Source organism: Haemaphysalis longicornis, unplaced genomic scaffold (assembly GCF_048455015.1).
Source record: "Haemaphysalis longicornis isolate Haplotype H1 unplaced genomic scaffold, Haemaphysalis longicornis Haplotype H1 scaffold_4, whole genome shotgun sequence".
NCBI lineage: Eukaryota > Metazoa > Arthropoda > Arachnida > Ixodida > Ixodidae > Haemaphysalis > Haemaphysalis longicornis.
The window spans coordinates 7,112,932-7,136,125 of NW_027526361.1; the positions used below are offsets into that span (position 1 = coordinate 7,112,932).

The window sequence follows — 23,194 nt, forward strand, 5'->3', positions numbered from 1 at the left end:
AGTATAACGAAGAATACCATAAATGCCATCAGAAGGCAGACCTCTTCCACACTGCATGGAACTGCAAGACCATATGGCAACAGAACAACTACCACACATAATTAGAGTTCTGGGAAGCGGCACTGTCCAGCTCGGACCTCTCCAGTCAGCGAGAACTGCTGGAAAAAGCCAAGCTAGGGGCTTTCGCCACCGGTGTCCCGGAAATAGGATTCCACCCTTAACTCCACCTCTCCCTTTCTACCTTTGTTGTGAATAAAGTTTACTACTACTACTACTACATGCTCCGCCATCTCCAGCCTCCGGCGCAAGAAGCAGCCCGCACCACGTGATCCCGCCGGTAGCACCCCAAAGTAGAACACGAAGAAAATGTTTTTAAACCCGGTCGTAATCGGCAACGACATGATGCATTGTAGTACGCCCCGCTTAACCGCCTCGACTGGTGGTTGTCGGTAGAGGGGTGGGGGAAAGAGCTTTGCGAGGAGGTCGCGGTATAGCCGACGGGGCTTAACCGTTAGAAGATAGTCCCACGAGAACTGCTGGTCCAGTAAGGCATTGGCTCCAGCGATTTCTCCATAGAAAGGAACGGCTCGAGCATCATGGTGCAGTTGGACAGTTGTGACCAGCCAGTTTGCTATGTGGGCAGAGCCGACGGACTACAGCACTCCACGGAGAAAAGGGTCCCTCTGGCCTCGGAAATAAATAAAACGTTGGACTGTAAGTTTAATCTCCACGTTAACAAGGCCCAGGTCACCGGCCTCTAGACTCCAAAAGAGATTTGTGTGCCTCATAGGCTCGTACAGGGAGCGCCAGACGAAGACCGCCCTCTGTCGGTGCAACCAGTTCACCGATTTCGTGTCGATGGAGGTGACTCGCGCCGAGTATAGGATAGCCGGGTAGACTACGACGTTGCAGACGTGAGCTGTGGCGACCAAGGCAATGTGACGCGTTCTGCAGGGTTGCAACTTGGCCTCCGCGGCCATTAGCCTAGGTCGCCATCTGGCTGTATGCATTCGCTTCCCTTGAGGTCATGTTTACGCCCAGGTATCGGTGTATTTCATCCTTCCAGCGAGCGTCACAAAAGCTTAGGGGCTTGAATTCCCACTCGTCCAGCCAACAGCCCTCCGACTTGGAGAGGTTTAGTTCCGCTCCAGAGAAGCGGCAGAAGCGATGTGCGAGCTCCGCGACCTCGATGACCTGGGTCCGTGATGAGCAGACGACAGCGGTGTCATCCGCATACGCTAGCACGCGGGGTTCTTCGTTCCCGAGAACGAGTCCCCTGATCGAGTCGGAAATAGCGATCATTCGACAGAGCGGATCCCGATAGAGCGCGGACAAGACAGGAGCCATTGGACATATGTCCGAGTGCTCCCCCCAACATCACCCTTGTTGTGATGTCGGCGTAACAAGTCTCTAGCCATTCCACCATTGCTTCTCCTATCCCACAGTACCGAAGCAGCGTGAAGAGAAATATCTGACCGACTTGATCGAAAGCTTTTCAAAGATCTAGTTGGAGCACAGCAATAGGCATCACGCGCAATTCTGCGGCCTCACGTGGAGACGGGGAGACGGACGCTGGTTTTCATTGAGCGGCTGCGGAGGGCGAGGGCGCTCTTTGGGGGCGACACATGAAACAAGAGTGAGGGGGAGGCTGTGACAGAGACGGCGCAGTACCTACGCGTGCCGCCGTCCTCGTCGTCCTCCCAAAGACGCTGCTCTCCGTCACTTTTGCCGACGCACGGCTCGAGCTAGAGCGGGGGCGTCTGCCGCTCTATTCCGGCCGTGGACGACGCTGCTGCGTTCGGGACGCCGCCCCCGCGAATCCCAGGTAGGAACTGGGATTCACGGGGGCTGCTATGCTGCTGAGCCCAAGGACGCGGGTTTGACTGCTTTTCTCATTGAGGCGAAAAGCAATAACGCTCGTGTGTTGAGATTTCGGCATATTTTAAAGATCCCCAGGTGGTTAACATAATCCAGAGCCCTCCACTACGGCGCTCCTCATAATCCAGGGTTCAGTTGTTGCTTCGGCGCGTTAAACCCCACCATCAATCAGGCCAATGTTAGGAGTTAGGAGGTACAGTACACGGTTCATGTGCAGCGTCTGCTTTCTCTTGTTGCAACAACACATGCCCGCTAGAGCCGGGTGGACAAAAGGCAGAAAGTTGGTATGCATAAAATCTGAGTGGAAAAAAAATAGAATTGAGCAAATGGTGTGCTTAAACACGGAAAACCTAGAAGTCATCAGTGATTGTCTTAAGCCCCGCCGCCTCTAAAACAATTCTGAGAACTCCGGCGTCCTGGTCTTTCTTCATCAAAATGCATGCCGACCAGATGGGCTTCCGTCATACCCTTGACTTCAAACTTCTGAAACCTCTACTGTGGTTGGTATACACGTCTTAATTCCTTTTTAAGTGTGATGATATGACCACGTGTTAAGCTTTCTTCGGCGTAATGCAAAAAGTCAATTCACGAGGGCATGCCATGCACTAAAGTAGAAAGGGAATGTCATGCGGCAGAGCCAACTTTTATTGCTCTATTATTCCCAAACTTTGATCACTCGAAAACTTTGAATACTTTGAATGATAAAAGTGCGCTGCAAGTCGAATGGCAAACAGTGTTCGCAAAGTGTTCAACGTTTCGAAAATTCCCTTTCCTTTACTCTATTCTCCTGCGTTTTGCGGGCAAATCAACACGCAGATAAAGAATTATGTCACATTTAAGGAAACTAAAACAACAGAAGAGGACGGTTTGGCCAGGGTCGGTGTCATCTACCCAGCAGGGGGACAGAAATGTTCTTTTAAGGCCCCAAACGCTACTGCCGATTTCTTAGCCGGCCACCTTTGAATGTCCTGTCGAGTTAGAAAGGTTCATTGGGCGACTTTGTTGAGAGCTGCGTGGCATCAACTGTGCCCACGCAGCTTGTGAAATGAACTATCGTTAACATTTTTTCACGGGAACCCTAGCTCACTTTAGGACAGTAAATTCCATGTTGAGTCCGCACAGTTCAGTCCACAGTTTCCCGACACGTATGTGGTTAGATAAAACATGTTTTTTAGTTCAGTGATCTACAACAACCAGGTTATGCACAATGGTATAATTTGTCTCTCTGGACCTCTAGTCTAATGTTAAAAGCAATGTGGCATTGACATGGTGCATGCACTGCAAAAACGTTCATTCTATTTACGACTGCTAGAACTGGCAGAGAATGGTAACAGTGGAATTAGTGGCATTGAGAAAAGAACTATAGACTAAGTCCTTTAGTCCTTAGCCTAAGAACTAAGAGGAGTGCTGCCAAAATGCTTACGTTGTTGATACTGGACAAAATTGACAAGGAGTCCTAGAGTTAGGCATGAGAGCAGCAAGTTTGCATTACAGGCACTGGTGCATGCAAGGTATGAGACTTCCTGTGTGAGACTACCTTGCATTCAACAGGGAATGCAAGGTAGCCTCACACAACTAATCAAGAATGCTGCATTGAGGCCCCATCATCGATAATTTGCCCATCATCGATAACTTTGAGACTTTTTCGCATGAAGTCATATCGCCTTCAAGCTCTGCTGCAGCATTCGCTTCTAAACAGAAAATAAAAGCAACACGCTTGCTTTTGTCGTGCAGCGTGCATCAGGCCTGTGGCTGTGGAAGCGTGAACAGTGCAGTGCGGAATTTCGAAGCGAAAACAATTCTGACTACCCCTTGCGACAAGGCATTCGCAAACCAACGAATCACGAAGAAAAAAAAACTGTCCACACGAACGTTCTTGCCAACACCACGTCGCAAAACACATTTCGCGTCGGGAAACGTGCTGCCTGCACGGCAGAATGCAACCGTGCATACGGCGTCGGTGCCGCCGCGAGGTATAATATAAAGCCCAGTGCATACATCCGATTGCTGAACTTCCGGAGACACCAAGTGGCGCCGGTTGCCGATATCGAACAAGCGTTTCTAACGGTTGGTGTAAGACCGGTGAACAGGGACGCATTGCGTTTTCTGTGGTTTCAAGCAACACCAAAACCAGGTGAACCACTTCCACCACTTGCGACTTGCTGCATGACCCATGTCCCTTTTGGAACGACAGCTAACCAATTTCTACTTTCCGCAACGCGTCAACACCTCTTTAAAGAAAACGAAGAGCAGTACCTTCAAACTGCGAGTCGTTCACGAATGAATTGTTCGCGAGAACTGAAAGCGAGAAAGCTGCACTGAACCTCTACAACAACGCAACCAAAATGTTAGAAGCAGCAAAAATGAAATTGCACACGTAGATTGTCGTCCCGCAGCGAAATGCTACGCCAGCGATTTCAGCATGACTCCTGGGCCACCATGCGTCCCGGTTATTTCTCAGGAGTGCTGAAGGTTTTGAGACTTGCGTGAGACCCGTGTGCTGACCAGTTAACATTCTCTCCATGCACGGATGGCGTTCATGGCATAGAACCACTCACAAAATGTCCCATGCTACAAACAACGGCGTGGACATGTGGCCCCCTAGGGTGGCTTTCTCCCTTCATGATCTATGCCAAGGTCCTGTTGCACGAGCGGTGGCATAAAAGCTTCGACTGGGACGGCGCACTACCTGACGACATCACAACAGTCGTGAACATGTAGATAGATGGACTTTAATATCTTCAGGTACCCTGGTATTACCGGTTGCCAACAAACGGAGGGAGGACGGACTGCCTTCACATTTTCGCCGATGCCAGTCCAGTGGCATATGGAGTGGTTTCCTACCTCACTATGGAGGGTAAAAACGGTACAAGTTCAACAATTCTTGTTAGCAAGTCAATGGTGGCGCCAGGAAAGGAAATTACTCTTGTGTGACTGGAACTGATGGCACGCCTGCTTGCTGGTCGATTGCGTCGTTATATTTTGGAAACCATCAAGCAACACCTTCGAACATCTACATATGGATGGATTCGACAGTAGCGCTCTATTGAGTTCATGGAAATGTTGACCGCCGGAAGCAGTTCGTGCATAACAGAGTCACTGAAATCCAACACCTAACGGTCAAGTTCGTGCGGAGACATTATACGGGAGAAGTAAATCCAGCAGATCTTCTAGCACGCGGGATTCCAGCCGCGCAGCTGGCGACAAACGTGGAACGGAGCACTGTGTATTTGTCAAACAGACATGGACTGGGCCCGAGTGGTTCCGAAAGCGACATTCGGTGAAATCGAACTAGGGGAAAGGAAGGAATTAAGATCGTTACCAGCGATGACACCGTCAGCAGCTGAGTTGTCTGTGATCGATCTGGAACACTACGGCAAAACCTCAAAGCTAACCAGAGTCACGGCATGGGTTTTTCGGTTCACCAGATCCTAACGACAAGTCACGAATTGGGACCCTTCATATCCTACGAGTTTATTCAAGCTGAACAATAATGGCTACATTGGGAGCAAAAAGAGGGATTCCTGAAAGTCGCATTAGTTGCCCACGCAACACTCATTTTTGAGAAATGTTTGCTCATGATTGACAATGTTGGAATTTTAAGAGTTGAGGGAAGGCTACAGCATAGCCAACTTTGGTGTGCCTCAAAGCAATGCATTTGGAAAGGTTTATGGTGAAAACAATTTTGTGTACACCGTATGTAAACACTTTTTGCAGGCATCTGTAATGACTGCATGTTACATTAACCATAACTGTGTGCTTTATTAATGAAGGAACTTTTCAAATGATGGTGCATGAAAGCGTTAGCTTTACTTAGGGCCTATACGCGGCATGCGTAAGCAAGCAGCGGCTGCAAGTGAAATGACCACGAAAACTGAAGTCTGTCCCAAAAGGAAACAACATCTCGCATGCAGCACACGTCGTAACCAAGGTGAGAAAAAACAGCCTGGACACGTGAACGCGAGAAAAAACAGCCTGGACACACTGCAGCTACTACCACTACTACTCTAACGAAGCGCAGATGCCATCACATCACACGGCCACCAGAATAGGCGAACCAGCGTAGCGGGGCACTCACGTTACCGGTTTGGGAACGATGTAGTCCACCAGCGGTACCAAATACTTGGAACGCACCCATATTTGAAAACGCAGAAAAGCTACCACACATCCCTCCCAACTGCGCAGGTATACACAGAGAAAATTGCGTAAAATGTGGAATCTTCGTATGCGCTGAGTATCTTGCAGTATATGAGATAGTGGCGCCAGGAGCTTCACACAAACATAAAACTACAGGAGAACTGCGACGTACCACACACAACAATCGCATTTTGACGGGTTTCGGTGCACACGGCTAATGAAGAGAGCCCAGCTTCGATACATCAAACGTAGATAACAGCACGGTGTACACACTTGATGTGAAAACACTGCACTCTGTACTAGCCCAGACCGGCACTGCGCCGCGTTCCTTCAACTCACAGTGGCCGTATTTTGAACGCTGTGTTATCATTCCCGATGATCCGAGCACGCTGGCGCCTTTCCTGCCTCGGCTCCACACAAAGCACGAACATTTGAAAGAGACCAACGATAAAAGCGTATCGCAGTACCAACTCACGACCGGCATTGTCTGTCGTAACTCCCGCAAGCGCTTGTCGTTTTGACAACATAAGTTCTGCAACGCACACCAGCCTCGAAGCTAGCCGCCGCCATGTTGACGAAGGTCGATGGGCGGAGCCAAGTCGTGTTGGATGGCCGCGTCGGATGACTCTGTCTGGTGAATTCGCTCGCCGAGCTAATTCGGTCTCGGCGTCCAAAATAGCCCGACACGGCCCTCCCGCGGGCCCCGACAGGGCGTGTCGGACGATTACGAAACCTACGTCTATCCGATTGTGCCATTCCGACACGGCCGAAGGAACTTCGCGTTTTAAGCATCTAAGAAAGGGGCTTTAATTTTTGCTTTGTCTTTTCTTATTTCTTTGCCAATGCACTTATATTCACATTAACCGTGTTCTCGGTAACTCCAATTCTGCTGCTCGAAATCAGGTGGCCCAGGCGACCGCACTTTAGCAAAAGTCCAGATTATCCCTTCGCTGACGTCATCATCACTCCCGGAGGTGCACTGTCCTGCTGAACTCCTGAACTTCATGCACGGAACTCGTGTGTCTGTGATCGCGTTCATCTAATGCCACAGGGCAAACTTTCGGCTAAAAAAAATCTTCCATGCTGCGAAGAACCATGACGAACGAAGCTGGGCGCAGTCCAAGGAGTAGACGAAACAAAAAACGTTTGTTTGCGATTCGCGGCTGACCATACTTTCAAGTATATAGATAGCTGAACGAAACTTTACAAGGCCAAGAGTTCTATTGCAGCGGACAAACATGGGGCTGTCTGTTTCCATTTCGTACAAGTCTGTATTGACAGCAGACGGGAGTTCTACAACATTTACAACTTCACTGTAAGCTACGTAAATATGAAAAGCAGGTGAAAGTCGGTATGGGGTAAGAGTCGTCTTAGCGGCAAGTAGTCCTATAAATTGCTTTGGGATAGTTTCAATAAAACAAATGTTGCAGCTGTTTTCTGTAACTATACTGTCTCCGTAGATTGCCACTATTGACAATAGACGGTAATTCCGTAACTTCTACAAATTTACTATAAACTATAAAACTCGCCCTAATCGTACAGTCGAAGCTTAGCGGCCAATTCCTGTATGATGTTTTTTTTTTCAAGATGCGTACATTAGGTTGAGAGCCACAGAGCATGTAATCGAGAGAAACTGGAGGCGAAACTTTTTTCTGTTGACGCGACGCGAGACGGGCGGAAATTGAGCATGAGCATTGCCGGAGGGTAGCTTATAGAGCTTCGCTGCAGAAACACACTTAGGCGAAACAAACAAAACCAACCTGTAGCAAGCGTGGTGCACTGTACGCGGCAGGTGTTGGCAAATCCTCACGCCACAGAACTCCGTTGTTATATTGGCCGGCGTGTCGAGTACCACGCCGACGAGGCGCGTAGGAAAAAGAAAGGGGGGGAAGGGCGCGATGATAACAGTAGACCGGAACAACAACACGCGAGCGCGTTGCCGAGCGCCACTACCCTGAGCCCGGCCGCGAACTGAAGTAGCGCCGGCTGCAAACAGAACCCGCTCCACGACATCGTCTGCAACGGCACTCGCGAGCCTAAGCCAACCCTTGTCTCTCTCAGAACTCTGGACTACGGGGGGTTTCTTGTTCCAATAAAGTTTATCAACTTAAGCATGCGTTGAGGCAGAGAAAACTGCTCTCGCTTCAACACGGGGCACCGAAGGAAAGACAATTTGGCTAAGCTCAAATAGCCCCCGTCGTCAAACGTCATCTTATGCTAGTTCAATCCTCCCAAGAGATACCACAATACCTTCTCGCTAAGAGAACAAAAGGGTGATTACACAAAGAACAAACAAGCGTGTACACACGTATTTTGTTTTTTTCCCGTATTTTTATGAGTTATGCGCAAGTCACAGGATAGCCTAAAATTGTAATCCGTTTTTCCCTAGCATACGTACTTCGCGAGAAACAAATTTGCAAAGGTGGCGCAGGGGACGCGCGATTTCCGGCGAATGCAGTTTTTCCAACTTTGGGGCTTTGCGCACGGCAAGGATTGATATTTCCGACTAAAATTTGTTTTAAAACAAAAACTAAACCAATACCACAAACAGTTAAAACAAATTTTGAGTTCAGCCGTGAACAAAAAAAAAAGAAAAAAATGGTAAAATTGCACCAGACGCCAGATTGTCGCTAACTTTGACGCCCTCTATCTCAGTATCTGTAGTTGTAACGAACTTGTACGTGTTAGGTACGGTCGACCAGATATTTGCACACATATGTGCAAAATATCGCTTGTCTACAAAGAATATAAATATACACAAAAAAACATTGACTGCTGTGCGTTTTATAAAAATGCCAACTTTAAAAAAAAAAATCTGGTCTCGATTTATGTCTAAATTGGGGAAACGAGACTCCTGAAGAGGGCCAACAATACTGCTGAAAAAACAGGTTGCATCATTGCGTTTGTATTGAAGTTATAAGCGACTGAAATCACGCGTTCGAGACGCCTCTCCGAGCCGTGAGATACGCTCTGCCGCTGCTTTTCTGGCGTCGCGCTTTGATAAAAGGTGTCTGTTCGCACTCTGCGGCTACATCAGGGACATTTCAACCTTTGACGTCCTTCTAAAAGAGAAATCCGCGTTTTTGTTCTTTCTTATTTGCGATATTTCTCTGAATAGATGCTAGCACAGCTACGCCTGGGGCGAAGACCCGCCAAAAAGCGCGCATTTACGGGCGCAACTTTTCTTTTAGCAAAAAACAAAAAGCAGGGTAACCAAACAAAGGGCTTTCTTGGTGTAACGACAGGCGTAACTGACCCAGTGCGGGGCGGATGCAACAGAAAGGATGCATTGATTTCCCAATGGTAACTATATAGTAAGAGCTCACTGCCTCTCTTCGACGGGTGCAAGCGACGCAAGTTGGGCGCGCTCCAACAAAGCAATAACGTCTGTCTTCACCGAGAGGACAGGTATACAGACTACTGAGATAACCAATGAGACAGCGAACTTCTGCGCTTGCGCAACCGAGATGCTGCAGCAGCGGCTGTGACGCGCGGATCCTGGGAGATGCCGCTAGCGGCGTGTGAACGTCTGGTGAGGCTGGCTCAGTAATGAAGGACCTAACCCGGAAAGCTGACTAATATATGTTTTGTAGTCTTCGTGACGCCACCAAGGGTGACCTCTCACCACCAAGCACACCACCAAGGGTGACCTCTCTATGCCCCTTACAAGAAATTCGGCCTGCTCTGTTAGAATGTGCGAACGTCCAAGTTGTAACGCAAATGGTATAAGCATTCCAGGTTTATTTATTTATTTATTTATTTACAGTACCCTTAGGGCCATAAGGCATTAGAGAGGGGAGTGGTTAAATACAAAAAAAAGGAATGACAAAAGCAGTAAAAAGAAGTAAAAAGGTTATAACAATGGCTTCTAAATATACAATTGTAGCTAATGCATAAGGTATAAACGAATATTTCAGGTTGGCTTGTTAGTATACAATTTTAGCTAAGGCGTGACAAAACACAATACAAATGAACATATCATTATACAATGTTAGATAAGGCTGATTTGAATGATTCATGATCAATAATGGCAGCGGTTGATGCAGGAAGATGGTTCCATTCGACTGAAGTCCTGGGTATGAAAGACTGAAAAAATGCATTTGTCCTTGACGATGGTATTCCGATTTTATTAGCGTGATCCAAACGAGACGATATGAAATGCGGAGGCAAAATGAGCTGATGACGTAGATGTGGGTGATGGAATATCTTATGGAACAGACAGAGACGCAAATTTTTACGGCGATAAGATAGCGTTGGTAGTTGAAGGCTACATTTCATTGAAGTTATGCTAGCAGTGCGATTATAGTTAGAAAGAATGAAGCGAACAGAGTTATTTTGTACCATTTCGAGCGATTGTATTAGCGCATCATAACTTGGATCCCGCACTGATGCGGCATACTCCAGTTTAGAACGAACGAGTGTTTTGTACATTAGTAATTTAAGTGATGAAGGGGCTCTTGAAAAATTGCGTCGGAGGTATCCTAGCGTGCGGTTAGCATTGGCAATTACATACTCGGTGTGAGTGGTCCATGTTAGATCAGCTGAAATGTGAACACCAAGATATTTATAAGATGATACATGATTTAAACGGGAGTTATCAATAAAATAAGTAGGTAACTGGTGGGCTGTTCTTGTAACACGTAAATATTTACATTTGCTAGAGTTAAGTTCCATGAGCCAAGTTTTGCACCGGGATGAAATAGTATGAAGATCATTGCAAGACGGCTATGTCATCAGCGCAAGTTATTTGCCGGTACACAACGCAGTCATCGGCGAATAAATGAATGTTAGAAGAAACGGATGCTGGTAAGTCGTTAATGTATATAAGGAAAAGAAGAGGACCCAACACGGAACCTTGCGGCACACCAGAGTGGACGGGTGTTAACTCAGAGTTATGATTATTAGCGGATACGAATTGCGAACGGTTGGTAAGAAAAAACTCAAGCCAAGATAGAAGTTTGGAATCGAGGTTAAGCTGATGTAGTTTGAACAACAATAGTTTGTGACGCACCTTATCAAATGCTTTGGAAAAGTCAATGAATATACAATCGGCAAACGTGGACTGATCAACGAAAGTATGCAGTTTATGGGTGAATAATGCGAGTTGCGTTTCACATGAATACGTTTTTCTGAAACCATGTTGTAACAGAGAAAAATAAGAGTTCGATTCTAAAAATTTAACTAGGTTGGAAAACAATATGTGTTCGATTAGTTTACACGGAATACTGGTTAAAGAAATAGGTCGATAATTAAGGGGTGAGTGCCTGTTGCCAGATTTGAAGAATGGAACTACCTTTCCAATTTTAAATTCAATTGGTAGCACACCGTGATCGAGCGACTGTTGATAAATTTTTGTTAGTATAATGGAAGAATAGTAACTAGTACTGATTAGAATTTTTGGACTGATGAGGTCACATCCAGGAGCAGAGGATGGTTTTAATGATTTAATAAGTTTTTCAACACCACAAGAATCGATGGTAATTGGGGGCATCTGGTTGTGGCTGTAATTGCAAGGTAAGGGTAGTGGGACATTAGTAGTTTAGGAGAAATTTGATGCAAAGGCTTGATTGAGAACTTCAGCACTTCGGTTGGAAGGAATAGCGGTATTATTTTCATCAACAAATGTTAAGCAGTCACCGTCTTTGGGGGGGTTAATAACACGCCAGAACTTTTTTGTATCGGTTGATAACATCGATGGCAAAGTAGTAATCAAAAAATTTTCTTTAGCATTTTTAAGAGCAGTGACGTAATCTTTAGATGCCTCTTTGTAGGCAGCCCACCGAACGGAGCTAGGGGACAGCCTGGCTAATTTATATAAACGTTTCTTTCGGTTAGATAAGCGTTTTAAGTGAGTGGAATACCATGGCGCGTTATCATTAGAAACTATGATGCGAGTGGGTATGTACTTATCTGTTAGTTCCTTAATTTTGTCAGAGAACATGTCCCAGTTAGTTTGTACCGAGCGACAGTCGAAATCTTCGAGGAACGGGTCGAGAAAACCAGATAATTCTTCATTAAATGCGTCAAAATGGCCTCTTTCGTAAAGCCGAATTGTTTTAATCTTATTTTTAGATTTCGGACGTGGTAAGTTAATGTCAAACTATAGCATACAGTGGTCGCTTAAGCCGGGTAGGTGCGCAATACTGGATACGTAATCTGGTCGAGAAGTTAGTACAAGATCAGGAATATTGGCAGACGTTTGCGTTGATCTAGTTGGCTGCCTGATCAGCTGTGATAAAGAAAAAACTGAACACGTGTTGAAGAAGTCATTAGCAAAGGTTGAAAAAGGCTGCAATGTGGGCGGTTCATTTTCCCAAGATATGTTTGGAATATTAAAGTCACCAAGTAGGAACAACGGAATATTAGTATGACGCGTGCAAACCAGGTTGATAACATCGTGTAGCTCATTTATAAATGTAGGAGTATTATGGGGTGGACGGTAGCAAACACCGATGATAAGCTTTTGGGAAGTTAGTTCGATGATAGCCCAAGTTATTTCTAGGTTGCTTTGCACATGAATACATTGTGATGGAATGTTTTTATTGATGGCTAGGAGGACGCCGCCCCCCGATCGCAAAGTGCGGTGACAACGAAAAACCGAGAAACGGTGTGCTGGAAAAAATAATTCATGATCTGAAATGTGCGGCCGTAGCCACGTCTCAGTTAATACTAAAATGTCTGGTTTAATTGTCTCAACTGCCGATGTTAGTTAGTCTACTGTTATGATCATGTCTTCTGAGAGGGTTAAATAGAAAAGAAATGCTTTTGAATCTCAGCCACGTCATCCAGCAAATAGCCAGGCATCCGCGTTATTTCAATTTAGTCGTGCCAAACTGTGCAGTAAGGCACCGGCTCGTGCGACATAAAAGCAAGCACAAAAAGAACAGAACACTCCCGCTCGCGCTGTTCCAGGCAGGGGGCGCGGGAGCACTGCGAAGGGGGAAATTTGAATTCAAGTAGACAAACATCCGTTCAACTCACCAGGAGAGGAGTGAGACAGGGGAGCGAAGAGCGTGATGGGTAGTAGGAGTGCGGATGCCACGTGTGGGAATTACCCCGCATGGGTAATCGTTGTGGGTGCCGTTTACAGCTTCGCAGTCCAGCCATCTTCACAACGTGGATTGGAGCCAATTTTTAACACGATAGCGTTATTAGGCTCATTTTTCGATTTTGCCTTGCCTGCTAGCCGTCCGCTATCGGCCGTGCTCATCAAGCGTCCACGGAAGTACGTCACCGCAGCAAATCGGAAACTACAACTGATGCAGCCAGTTACGAGGGCTCGCCATAAGCAGCACTACAGAGCAGCGGCAGCTATATTGTCGACAGGAGGAAATTGATACTAGGGCCGAGACGAAAGAAAAGATACGCGGTTCAAGCAGGCGCCACGCCTGCGCAGTGAAGTTCGTTCAACGCACCCTAGGTAGTCGCATACTCGGCACATATACGTTCGCTAGCTGTGCCCGCAACTTACGCCACTACCAAGGCGCCTCTTCAGTCGATACCAATACCGGCGCTAACATTGTGTTATCTAAATAAAAATACAGGTAAAACGATAACGCAGACACTCTAAATCCCTGGGAAACCTAGATTAGCCCCACAAACCAAATAATATGTGTTGCAATAAATCAATAAAACCGTGTATATGGCTTCTAATTGCGAAAATCTTGAAATGATTTTTCGAATTTTTCGAGGCCGACAGCGCCGCACGTTATCTCCGGTAAACGATAATTGCGCCGCGCGGACAATTTACAAAACCTAAAAATACGCCAGCATCTGATCTCAGAAAACAGTCACGTAATCATTGACATGACCATACGAGAAACGGCAGAGCCGATCACGCAGTCGCAAAAATACAGGAAATATTTAAAAATTAGAGTTACATTCTAAAACGCCGATACATGGTACAGCAGGCCTAAAAGAAGAAATGAAAAAACTTATACGCAGAGGTGAGGAGTGGGATATCGGTCAGCCTGCCGTACCAGAAACTTACCCACACTGAAGAGAGCCACATAAGGACAATTATCACACATAGGGCCGTCCGGCGCGCCTGCATTTTTATGTTTAGGATCACCACACAGGTCCTAAATTGTCTTGTAATAACTTTTAATATATCTGGCAGGCCACTATCCTAGGCCAAAAGGAGCCTCTGGGGAAAAAATGGGATCGGCCGTCCTATTGACTACATTGCGCACCTCCAGAGAAAAAATGGCTTGACGCAGTTATTGATATGTTACCAATACAGCGGCTCTCCATTAAAGCCCACCAACTACCGAAAAACATAGACTTAGGCTATACACAAGAACAGGCGAAAAGGTTGGATCAAACTGTTTCGAGGAAAGCTCCAAAACTATGAAAACACAGTGTACGCCGACGCCGGGAAGTTTGAAAGGAAGAGGGTCACAATTGTCGGAGAGTACTACAGTGTGAATCGCAGTGGCTTCATTACCCTCCCCACACAGGAAAGGAAAATTGCAAATCGTCTTTGCAATGCGCCCAACGGAACTATGCTTAAACATTGTTACGCACGCTCAAAAGGTCATTAGTTTCTTGGCAGCAGGCACAGTACCTAAACAGTAGAGCTGGATTCTTAAATACGCAAAGATGAAAGTTCACGCCACATTAAAATCAGGACACGGCGGTCTGGAAGGGAATGATGAAGCCGACGGAGATCCGTGAAAACGAGCATACCGTGCTCCAGGTTGACCAGGGCTACCACACTTATATGCTTGACAAATATTAAGAATTCCCCTCATCCTACGCTTAGGAACACCATCCTACCCCTTGCCACACAAGCATCTAAGCGCCGAATAACTGCAAACTAGACGCGCGATAAAATCCAGTACATATATCCAGGAGTCTAGATGGGCGAAGATGTAAAGTAGGAAACGAAAAACAATAACCTTAAACTGGGCTAAATACGGGCAAACAGCCACTCTCTTAACGCGACGGGGTCATACTCAAGGGCGGACAACTTCCATTAAAATCTTACACAATAAAGCTCCGATTCTCTTGCTTTCTATCTCTCTCTATTTCTCTCTTTCTTTCTCTTTCCCTTTGCGTGTGTTACAAATAAACCAAAACATTCAGTTAGGCCAGAACGATAGAGAATAAATACGGTGAGACACTGACGCTGTCACCTTCTTACTCAAACTGACCAATACAGCGCAGCCGCAACCTTTCGGGCCGGCATGTTAAGCCGCACAAGCGGAAGTATCGTCTGCCTTTCCTGTGCCTCACTGATCGACGCGGCTAGTCTATCTATCGTCGCTGAACTGCAATTCTGGAAAGCATGCATGGTAACTGCACGACTCTAATACAAAATGCTCCCTCCATGCCGAAGTAACGGTATCGCGCCATACATCGTAAGACCTAAGCGTAGATGTCCCCTGCAACGTTTTTTCTGTCAGCTTACTCGTGCTGAAACTACCTAAATTGCAGAGAGGGCTTTTTCACCTTATAGGCGTGTCCTCGTAAATGTCAGTGTTTTTCCGACATCGAAATCAGTTCCTTTTTTTTAATTTTTCATTATTTAATTCGTTGCTCCATTTATAAACAAGTGCTCCCTTTCTAACAAGTTGCCGACACGGGATCAGTTACACTTGTCGACACACGAAGGAAACTCTTCGTTTTAAGAGCCAAGCTCTTTAGCAAATCGCAATTTTCGGTGTCCGCAGTTAAAAATGCCGTGAAATTGCCGAGCGCGCGCACATGAGCGCGGGACTCGCGGCGACCGCCCGGCAGTTAACAAAACCAAGAAAATGGTGCGCGTGACTCGTGACGACCGCTTAGCGTCCCTGGCGCACGTGTGTCAAGCCGAGCATCCCCTCTTAGGGAGATTGGCCAAGATTGAGGTGACCGCCCGACAGCTAAAAAATTCCCCGCATTTCCCCGAGGGGAAGAATGTGAAAGTGCGAATGCACGAGTTGAATTTGCGCGGTTCGGTAATGTTCGCGAAAGAGAGATCACACACACACACACAACTACAAAGAAAGAAAGATGCATTTATTCACAGACACCTATTTGTGCTGTCGTTGTACTTGATTGCTAGAGCGGATCTCAGCTTTGAAATTTCGTGTCAGTACTCCTTTAAGCAGGTGCATTAGCCCTTCTCACGCCCGATTCTTGGCCAATCCCCCACGTGGGTATGTGCCATGTCAGCGGCCAGGCAGCGCGCGCCCATCTCCCCCCGTTGCCAAGGAAGACGAGGAGATTCCTGGCCAATCCCTCACGTGGGTATGTGCCATGTCAGGGGCCAGGCTGCGCGCGCCCATCTCCACGTGCGCGGACATCGCCGGTGGACGCAGGTTCAGGGTCGCTTAAGAAGTGCATTGCACTAAGAAACCCAAGAAAATGCGGAGCGTTTGTGTGTGCGTTCCTCGTGGCGACCGCCCAGCGCCATCGGCGCACATTCGCAAGCCAAGCATCTCCGCTTGGGAGATTGGCCAAGATTGGCCCAAAAAAACCCCCTCAAGCGTTCGTCGCTATCGTGGAAACAATTGCTCGGAATGAGAAAGACAGGCAATAGCGTACACCTTTCCAAGGTGATGTCCACTGACTGTTACTTCAAAAAAAATGAACGAAGCTCACACAGCATGGCCTCCGAGATTCCCCCGCGCGCGTTTTGCTCCGGCCGCCCCAATCGCCGTGCGCCCCACCCAAAGTTTGTAAGAGTGCTGGTTCCCCATGGCTCCGTCAGGCGGCAGTACGCACCTATGCATCCAACGCATAGTTAAGCCCGTCGGGACGCTGTTTATGCGGCATTTCGCGACATATCAACGCTGCAGTTTTTCTGGTCTTGACACGAGTGCATTTGCGGGGTTATTTACAGCATTTCTGCTCAGCTGCTGCCGAAAATGCTGACACAGAACACCTGTAATAGATGTGCCCTTCATTGGAACAGGCGAGAACTCGACACCTTCGAGGCAAAGGCCTCAGCCCTTGCAGCTCGAGTCCCCCGACCTTCGTTGATTCATCTCAGCCTTGCAGCTCGAGTCCCCCGACCTTCGTTGATTCATAAAGGGACCCCACCACTGCTCCCTCGCGCTCTTCCGCGGAGCGAAAGCCAACATAGAACTGTAATATACGTTTTATGCCATGAGGCATACAATCGCATTTAGAAACAGAGCAGCCTATCGTTGTTGGCTGTTTCTAGAGCGAACGTATACACAACCGTCGAGTACCCCACGTATGGCACCAAGTGTGCAGCCCTGCATTTCCACAGAAATGTAAATTGGCGGAGTTATTATAATTGATCGCTACAAAGCGTAGATAAAGATAATTAGAGAACGTGATTTAAAAAAAATACAGAAAATAGAAAAATAGGAAATGTACAAGTGATATTAACAAATTCAAAAATATAAATCTTATACAGCTTCTCCACAAAACAGACAAAAATAAGGGAGCAGCGAAAATAATGACAAAAACATGAATACAAAAATCGCGCGAACAGATAAACCTTGTGACGCCCTCCATTTGCACAGAAATGCATAATAGCGCGAATCGAGACAATTGAACGAACCTAATTTTAAAAACAAAAAATACAAAACCTAGACAGAACTTATAAAAGTGAACTTACGAATGAAAAATATGAGTTCTAAACATCTCCCGCGCAAACCGAAGAAAATAATAAAAAGCTCTGAGAAAAATTAACGAGGGAAACAAGAATTAAAAAAAAATCATGAAAAAAACTGACCAAAGTGCCCTGCGTTTGCGCAAAAAATGTACAACTGGTGGAGTTACATGTGTAATTAATCGTTATAATAGTGTGAACGGAGACGATTAGTTTAGCGGAATCTTAAAAGAGCCAAAAGCAGAAAATAAATTATAAAAGCTAGCTTACAAAATAAAAAAAAATTGCATTGATACACCTCCTCCAAAAAAGAAGACAGAAAAAAGCACTGAAAAGAACTACGACACACGTACAAAAATATCGTGAAAATGACAAACCGTGTAAACTCCTGCCTTTGCATAGAAGTGCATATTTGGCACGATAAGGTGTTTAATATCTTCAAAATAGCGTAAATAGAGCTAATTAATTGAATGGAACTTAAAAACAGAAAAGACAACAAAAATTAAAAATAACAAATTTTAAAAGGGATCTTACAATATAAAAAAAATGCGGAGTTAGTACATTTGATCGTTGAATTTGAATGGAACCACAAGTCTAGCTGAGCCATCTGCGCGCACAGGTATACAAGCAAAAAACAATCGCAATTGCAAACACCGACCAATAATAAGTCGCACATCCCGCGATAATTATGCAATGCAGCTTTATATGCTACGACGTATCGCGTTGTTTTTACAGACCATGATTAGCTTTTCTTAACTGCCACGAAAATGCGATATATTAGTCCACAAATCGTTTATATTAGTCCACAAAGCCTCGCAAATACTCACTGGCACAGAATTGAAATGGACGGTGTGTCGGATGTATCACGGTTGGTTTGTGTCGGACTTGCATGCATTTATGCGACAGGTGCTTACGCATGCCGCCACTCCTGTAAATAATGTTGGCTGAGGACGTGAGGGGTTTTTCAAGGTCACCGCGTGTAAATACACATCGAGAAATCTAAAAAAATCAAAAATAGGGACGCGAAACCGTAGCAGAAAGTGCCAGAACCGACTGCGCTTCGCTCGTATGATTGCTGCTTAAACTTTATTCTTGCTCGCCTCATACTATTAGTTAGCCATAATAAATTTGTTGGTTATTTTCTTGTACCTGTCATTTTAAAGCTGGCTGCTCGACTCAATTTGACTTCAAGCTGCGAAGACGCGCGTTTCCTTGCTTGCGCCTAACTGCAGCGGAATAGCTGATGCTTAGGTGGCGAGCGCCGCGATGCGGCGGAAGACGCGGCCACGCTCCCTTTTCAACTTACGCTCTCTCTGGTCGATTGGGACGGCCGGAGCAAAACGCGCGCGGGAGAATCTTGGAGGTCATGCTCATAGCAACAATGCTGGATTATAAAGGTCGTTGCGGCAGCAGTGAAGAAGCAAATCCGCTGCAATCGTGGACTTAAACCGTCATGATGATCGTGAAGGTTCCGTACAGCTTCGCTACCTTCCCGTCTTGCGCGTTAGTGTGATCTTCCTTCATTTTTAATTACCGTGTTTTATTTTTGCTAAAAGAAATATTACGCCCACAAATGCGCGCTTTTTGGCGCGTGTTCGCTACATGCGTAGCTGTGCTAGCACTTATTGAGTGAAACATCGCAAATAAAAACAATGAGAAAGGTGGATTTCTTTTTAGAAGGACGTCAAAGGTTGAAACGTATCTGGTCTGACCGCAGAAGGCTAACAGAAACTTTTTTATCAAAGTGCAAAGCCAAAAAAGCAGCGGGAGAGCGGATCTCACGGCACGGAGACGTGTTTCGAACGCGGGATTTCAGCCGCTTATAACTCCGTTACAAACAAAATGATGCAAAATGTTTTTGCAAAATGTTTTGTTAACAGTATTCTTAACCCTCTTAAGAAGTCTCTTTTCTTTAATTTTGAAGGAAATCGAGACCGGGATTTTTTTTTAATTTTGATTTAATATCATGCATTTTTAGAAAAACCACAGCAGTCGATCTTCTTTTGTGTATATTTATATTCTTTGTAGACGAACTATATTTTGCAGATATGTTTACAAATATCTAGGCGACATTACCTACCCATTACAAATAATTCACAAATACAGGTACTGAGATAGGGGTCTTGAAAGTAAGCGACAATCTGGCATCTGGCGTGACTACAATTTTTTTTTTTTGAATTTTTTTTTGGCAGAACGCAAAATTTATTTTTACCTGTTAGTCATTTTGGTGCACTTTTTGTTTTAAAAGAAATTTTAGCGCGAACACTCATATCTTGCCGTGCGCAAAGCCCCAAAGTTGGAAAAAACTGCAGCCGCCGGAAATCGCGCGTCCCCCTCGCCACCTTTGCAGTTTTTTTCTCTCGAAGTTCGCACGCTAGATGAATAAGGGTTACCGCTTTAAGCTATTCTCTGACTTGCACACAACTCATAAAAATACAAAAAAAAACAAGAAATGCGCGTATACACCCATGTTTATTCTGTCGTGGAAGCACCCAGAAGACCCGGTAAATTGCCTCAGTTTATCATTTCCACAGAGCCCATTTTACCTCCAAACCACAGTGGGAAAACAGCATTGCAGAAGCAACGAACACACACATCAGCCTACCCTGCAAACCGCGAGTACACTGGCTAATCTGTTTAGGCGCAAGCCCGAAGGTGTGTGCGCTGCTTACCCAACAAAAGTTGCTTGAGCTTTTCTACGGCTTCTTGCCTCATCGCTGGCGTCTCCCCCAGCTCGTCTTCCGCAATCCGCTGTAGTTTGAATGGGAGCGCTCCTTCGGAAGCGTCGAACACATCCTCGGCGCATTTCTTGGTGTAAACACCCGACATCGGTGCTGATGGGCGGAAAGGCGGGTCGTCGCGCTCAGCTGGCGGGCGGCCGACCTGTTGAGAACGGAGGTCGTCGCAGCCGGTGGGGAATAACGAAACGAGGTTTTCGTGAAGCCCGATGGGGCCTTGATCTGAGGCCCGTCCTTCACTGTCTTGTGGGTAATACAGCGTAGTCGCGCATAGCCGCCGCGCCACAATGACATTGAGGGAAACCGGTTGCGGCCGGAGGCGCTTGCCAATAAACACGGCCGTGAAACTTGAAACACGCACGCTTCACCGCTCCCCGAGGAACCTCGCGTAACTAAGAGGACCGGCTGTTAGGAGTGGGCATTCCCATGAGGTCAACCTAAACCACGCATGAACCTCAGCCTTTAGACGGCGAGTCTGAGCTCGAGAATCGCCGACCATTTCAGCGGGTGAGGATGAGTGAGCGCTTGGCGGAGTCTCAGTTCGTAGCTGCTCACTCTCGTCCCCACAAGCAGGTCTCCCTTCCGCGTCGTTTGTTTTCATTTTCCTTCTGAGTGCTGCCTAATGGCGGACGCCGTCGTTTCGCGCGGTCGCGTTTGGCACAAGAATGTGAAACTTGGCAATGGTCGTAGCCCAGTCGATCGTCGTTTAAAAGCAGTAGCGTGTCCTGCCAGCACGGCAGTCCTGTCAACTGTGGACGTTCAGCCATTAGGCGTAGGCCAGCTCACGTAAGCGATCCCGTTTTGGAGGTCTTGCCATCGTGAAGGCGTGTCGGGAACTGCTCGCACATTTGCTGCGGCGCTGCCGGCTGTTCTGCTCGCGACGGTTTTATTACATTTCGGAAATTCGTAACTGCAAGTTCTTACCGACTTTCTTTTTATCGCGCCGTTTTGTCACAGGGAATAAGTAACGAGAAAACAATGAACAAGACAGGACAGAGGCACAACACAGAAATAAAGAAAACGACATGATGCACGTGCACTATACAAGACTATAGAGTCCAGCACTCTTAACAAAAAGGCTAGTAAAGGGGTAGTAACGGGTTGTATTTACTAACTACTTACGAACTTTACTACTCCACGGAACGGTACGTAGGTCCCGCACAAAGTATGGACCCTAAATGCTTTCATTACTAGTCTAGACCGCGCACGTAATAACCACTGCTTGTTTGGTACTAACATTCATTGATAGTAACAAAATTATGAGTTATTGAACATATAACTACAGCACTTTTCCCGCTCCACCTCACGATTAAAACATTTTTGCAAATCCCCGTGCTGATTTGTATATACTCGCATTAAAATGCACAATTCTAAAATTTTTGCGACAAGCCCAACGACTCCATCAGAGGACTTTCCGCTGCTGGGTTTAAAAGCAAGAAGACCACATGTATTTCTAAGGTAACTAAGTTCACTCCTTCCATGCATCCCATTCGTTTTCTTGCTCAATTTATTTGTTGTCTAAGTGTGACATGTACGTGCTGAATGTGCTATGGCGTGCTTCGCGCTCAGCCGATCCACATGGTCGTCAATGCACTAAGTACCTAGTGGATGTTGTGACAAGTAACTGGTTGGTGTTGTGTTAGTAAATGTACCACTTTTTTTACGAGTGAATTTCGGAAATGAATTTCAACCTTTTCTTGCAAAGGGGGCCGTTCGTCCACCGATGAATATAAGGAGGGCGGCCTGGGTGATGTCCTGTGGGCCCCATGTATCGAGCTCGGGCTGGTTGGAGCCCTGGACACGCCCCTGAAAAGTTGTCCAATGTCGCCTCTGCAACAGGGGCAGGGTAGTAGGGGCAGGTCTTGGAGGGGTCTGCAAGACTATAAGTCCACGTTGCTCAGGCATGAGGCGTCAGTGCGACGCCCAAGCAAATTCTCCGAGGCACGCCCTCTTCACGGCGGGTTAAGCCGCCAGGAAGGTCAGTCTCACGCAAAGGTAGAAGGGCACGCGTGGAGAGCCGAAGAAAATCTTTTTTGATGAGTCGGGTGTCCCCATAGTGACAGCGTCAGCAGCGGGAGCGGGTGCACCGCTTGCTGCGGATGAGCGGCCGTGGCAAGAGCGTGTGTGGTGTGCTCCAGCGGGTCCATAGGACGCGAATGGGGGCACGGGAATCAGTGGAGTACCGGGAATTAGTGGAGTATCTGGCGCACCTCGCATGTGACACCCAGTGTACTGTTTACTCACCGGAGCTCTAGAGCAGCCTGGGTGGAGTCGGTGTATATTACCAAGCACGGTGGTGGGGCAGCGCTCAGTTCAGAAGCTAAAGCACGCAGGCCATCCCTTATGGCAACCAGCTCCGCCAACACAGAAGGAAGTAACGCCTTTGTGATATACGGGCATGTCTGTCTAATGGGTGGTATAGTGGGGCAGACAAGGCTTGTGTGGAGGATGCCATCGGCCCTGCGTGAACATGCGCTTGAAGACCATCTGGCGAACCCAGAGGTTGACCTGTTTCTCTGGATGGTGAAGGCTTTTTATGCACCCTAGACGCCGGTTGTCCGTAAGCTGAGGTCGCTCCCATGGAGGTGGTTTCGCTGAGCGTGGTCCATTGTTGCTTTTTGTGGCGTCAACCAAAAAAATCAGTTCACTGCTTCACTGAAAAACGGTGCTGGTGGAAGTTGCGAATACATCCAGAGACAAGTGGTTAAAACGTATAAGGCAACAAATGAATTTTTCTTTTCAATGATAACACAAAAGCGGCAGGGTACATCTTTTACAGTGCCCCAACCAGGCCACCACGTGCATTTTTATTAATTTGTCTCTTGCAATGCATCCGCACAGGCGGTTCTTCCAGCTTTTCAGTCAACTTTTC

The 23,194-nt window shown here is 46.7% G+C and overlaps 1 protein-coding gene across 5 annotated transcripts in view; it reads right to left on the bottom strand.

Moving 5' to 3' along the window:
• Positions 1-20,782, bottom strand: part of LOC144178185 (alpha-tocopherol transfer protein-like) — a 42,178-nt gene extending 21,396 nt beyond the window's left edge. The window contains exon 1 of one of the 5 annotated variants that reach the window (XM_077705821.1): positions 20,257-20,782. In XM_077705821.1, coding sequence (XP_077561947.1) covers positions 20,257-20,413 — 157 coding nt within the window. In that variant the 5' untranslated portion in view covers positions 20,414-20,782. Of the gene's footprint in view, positions 1-6,354; positions 6,401-6,482; positions 6,601-7,775; positions 7,933-20,256 lie in introns of those variants that run through there. The other 4 variants (XM_077705819.1, XM_077705818.1, XM_077705820.1 and 1 more) reach the window with 4 other exon arrangements.
• Between the last annotated feature and the right edge of the window lie 2,412 nt (positions 20,783-23,194).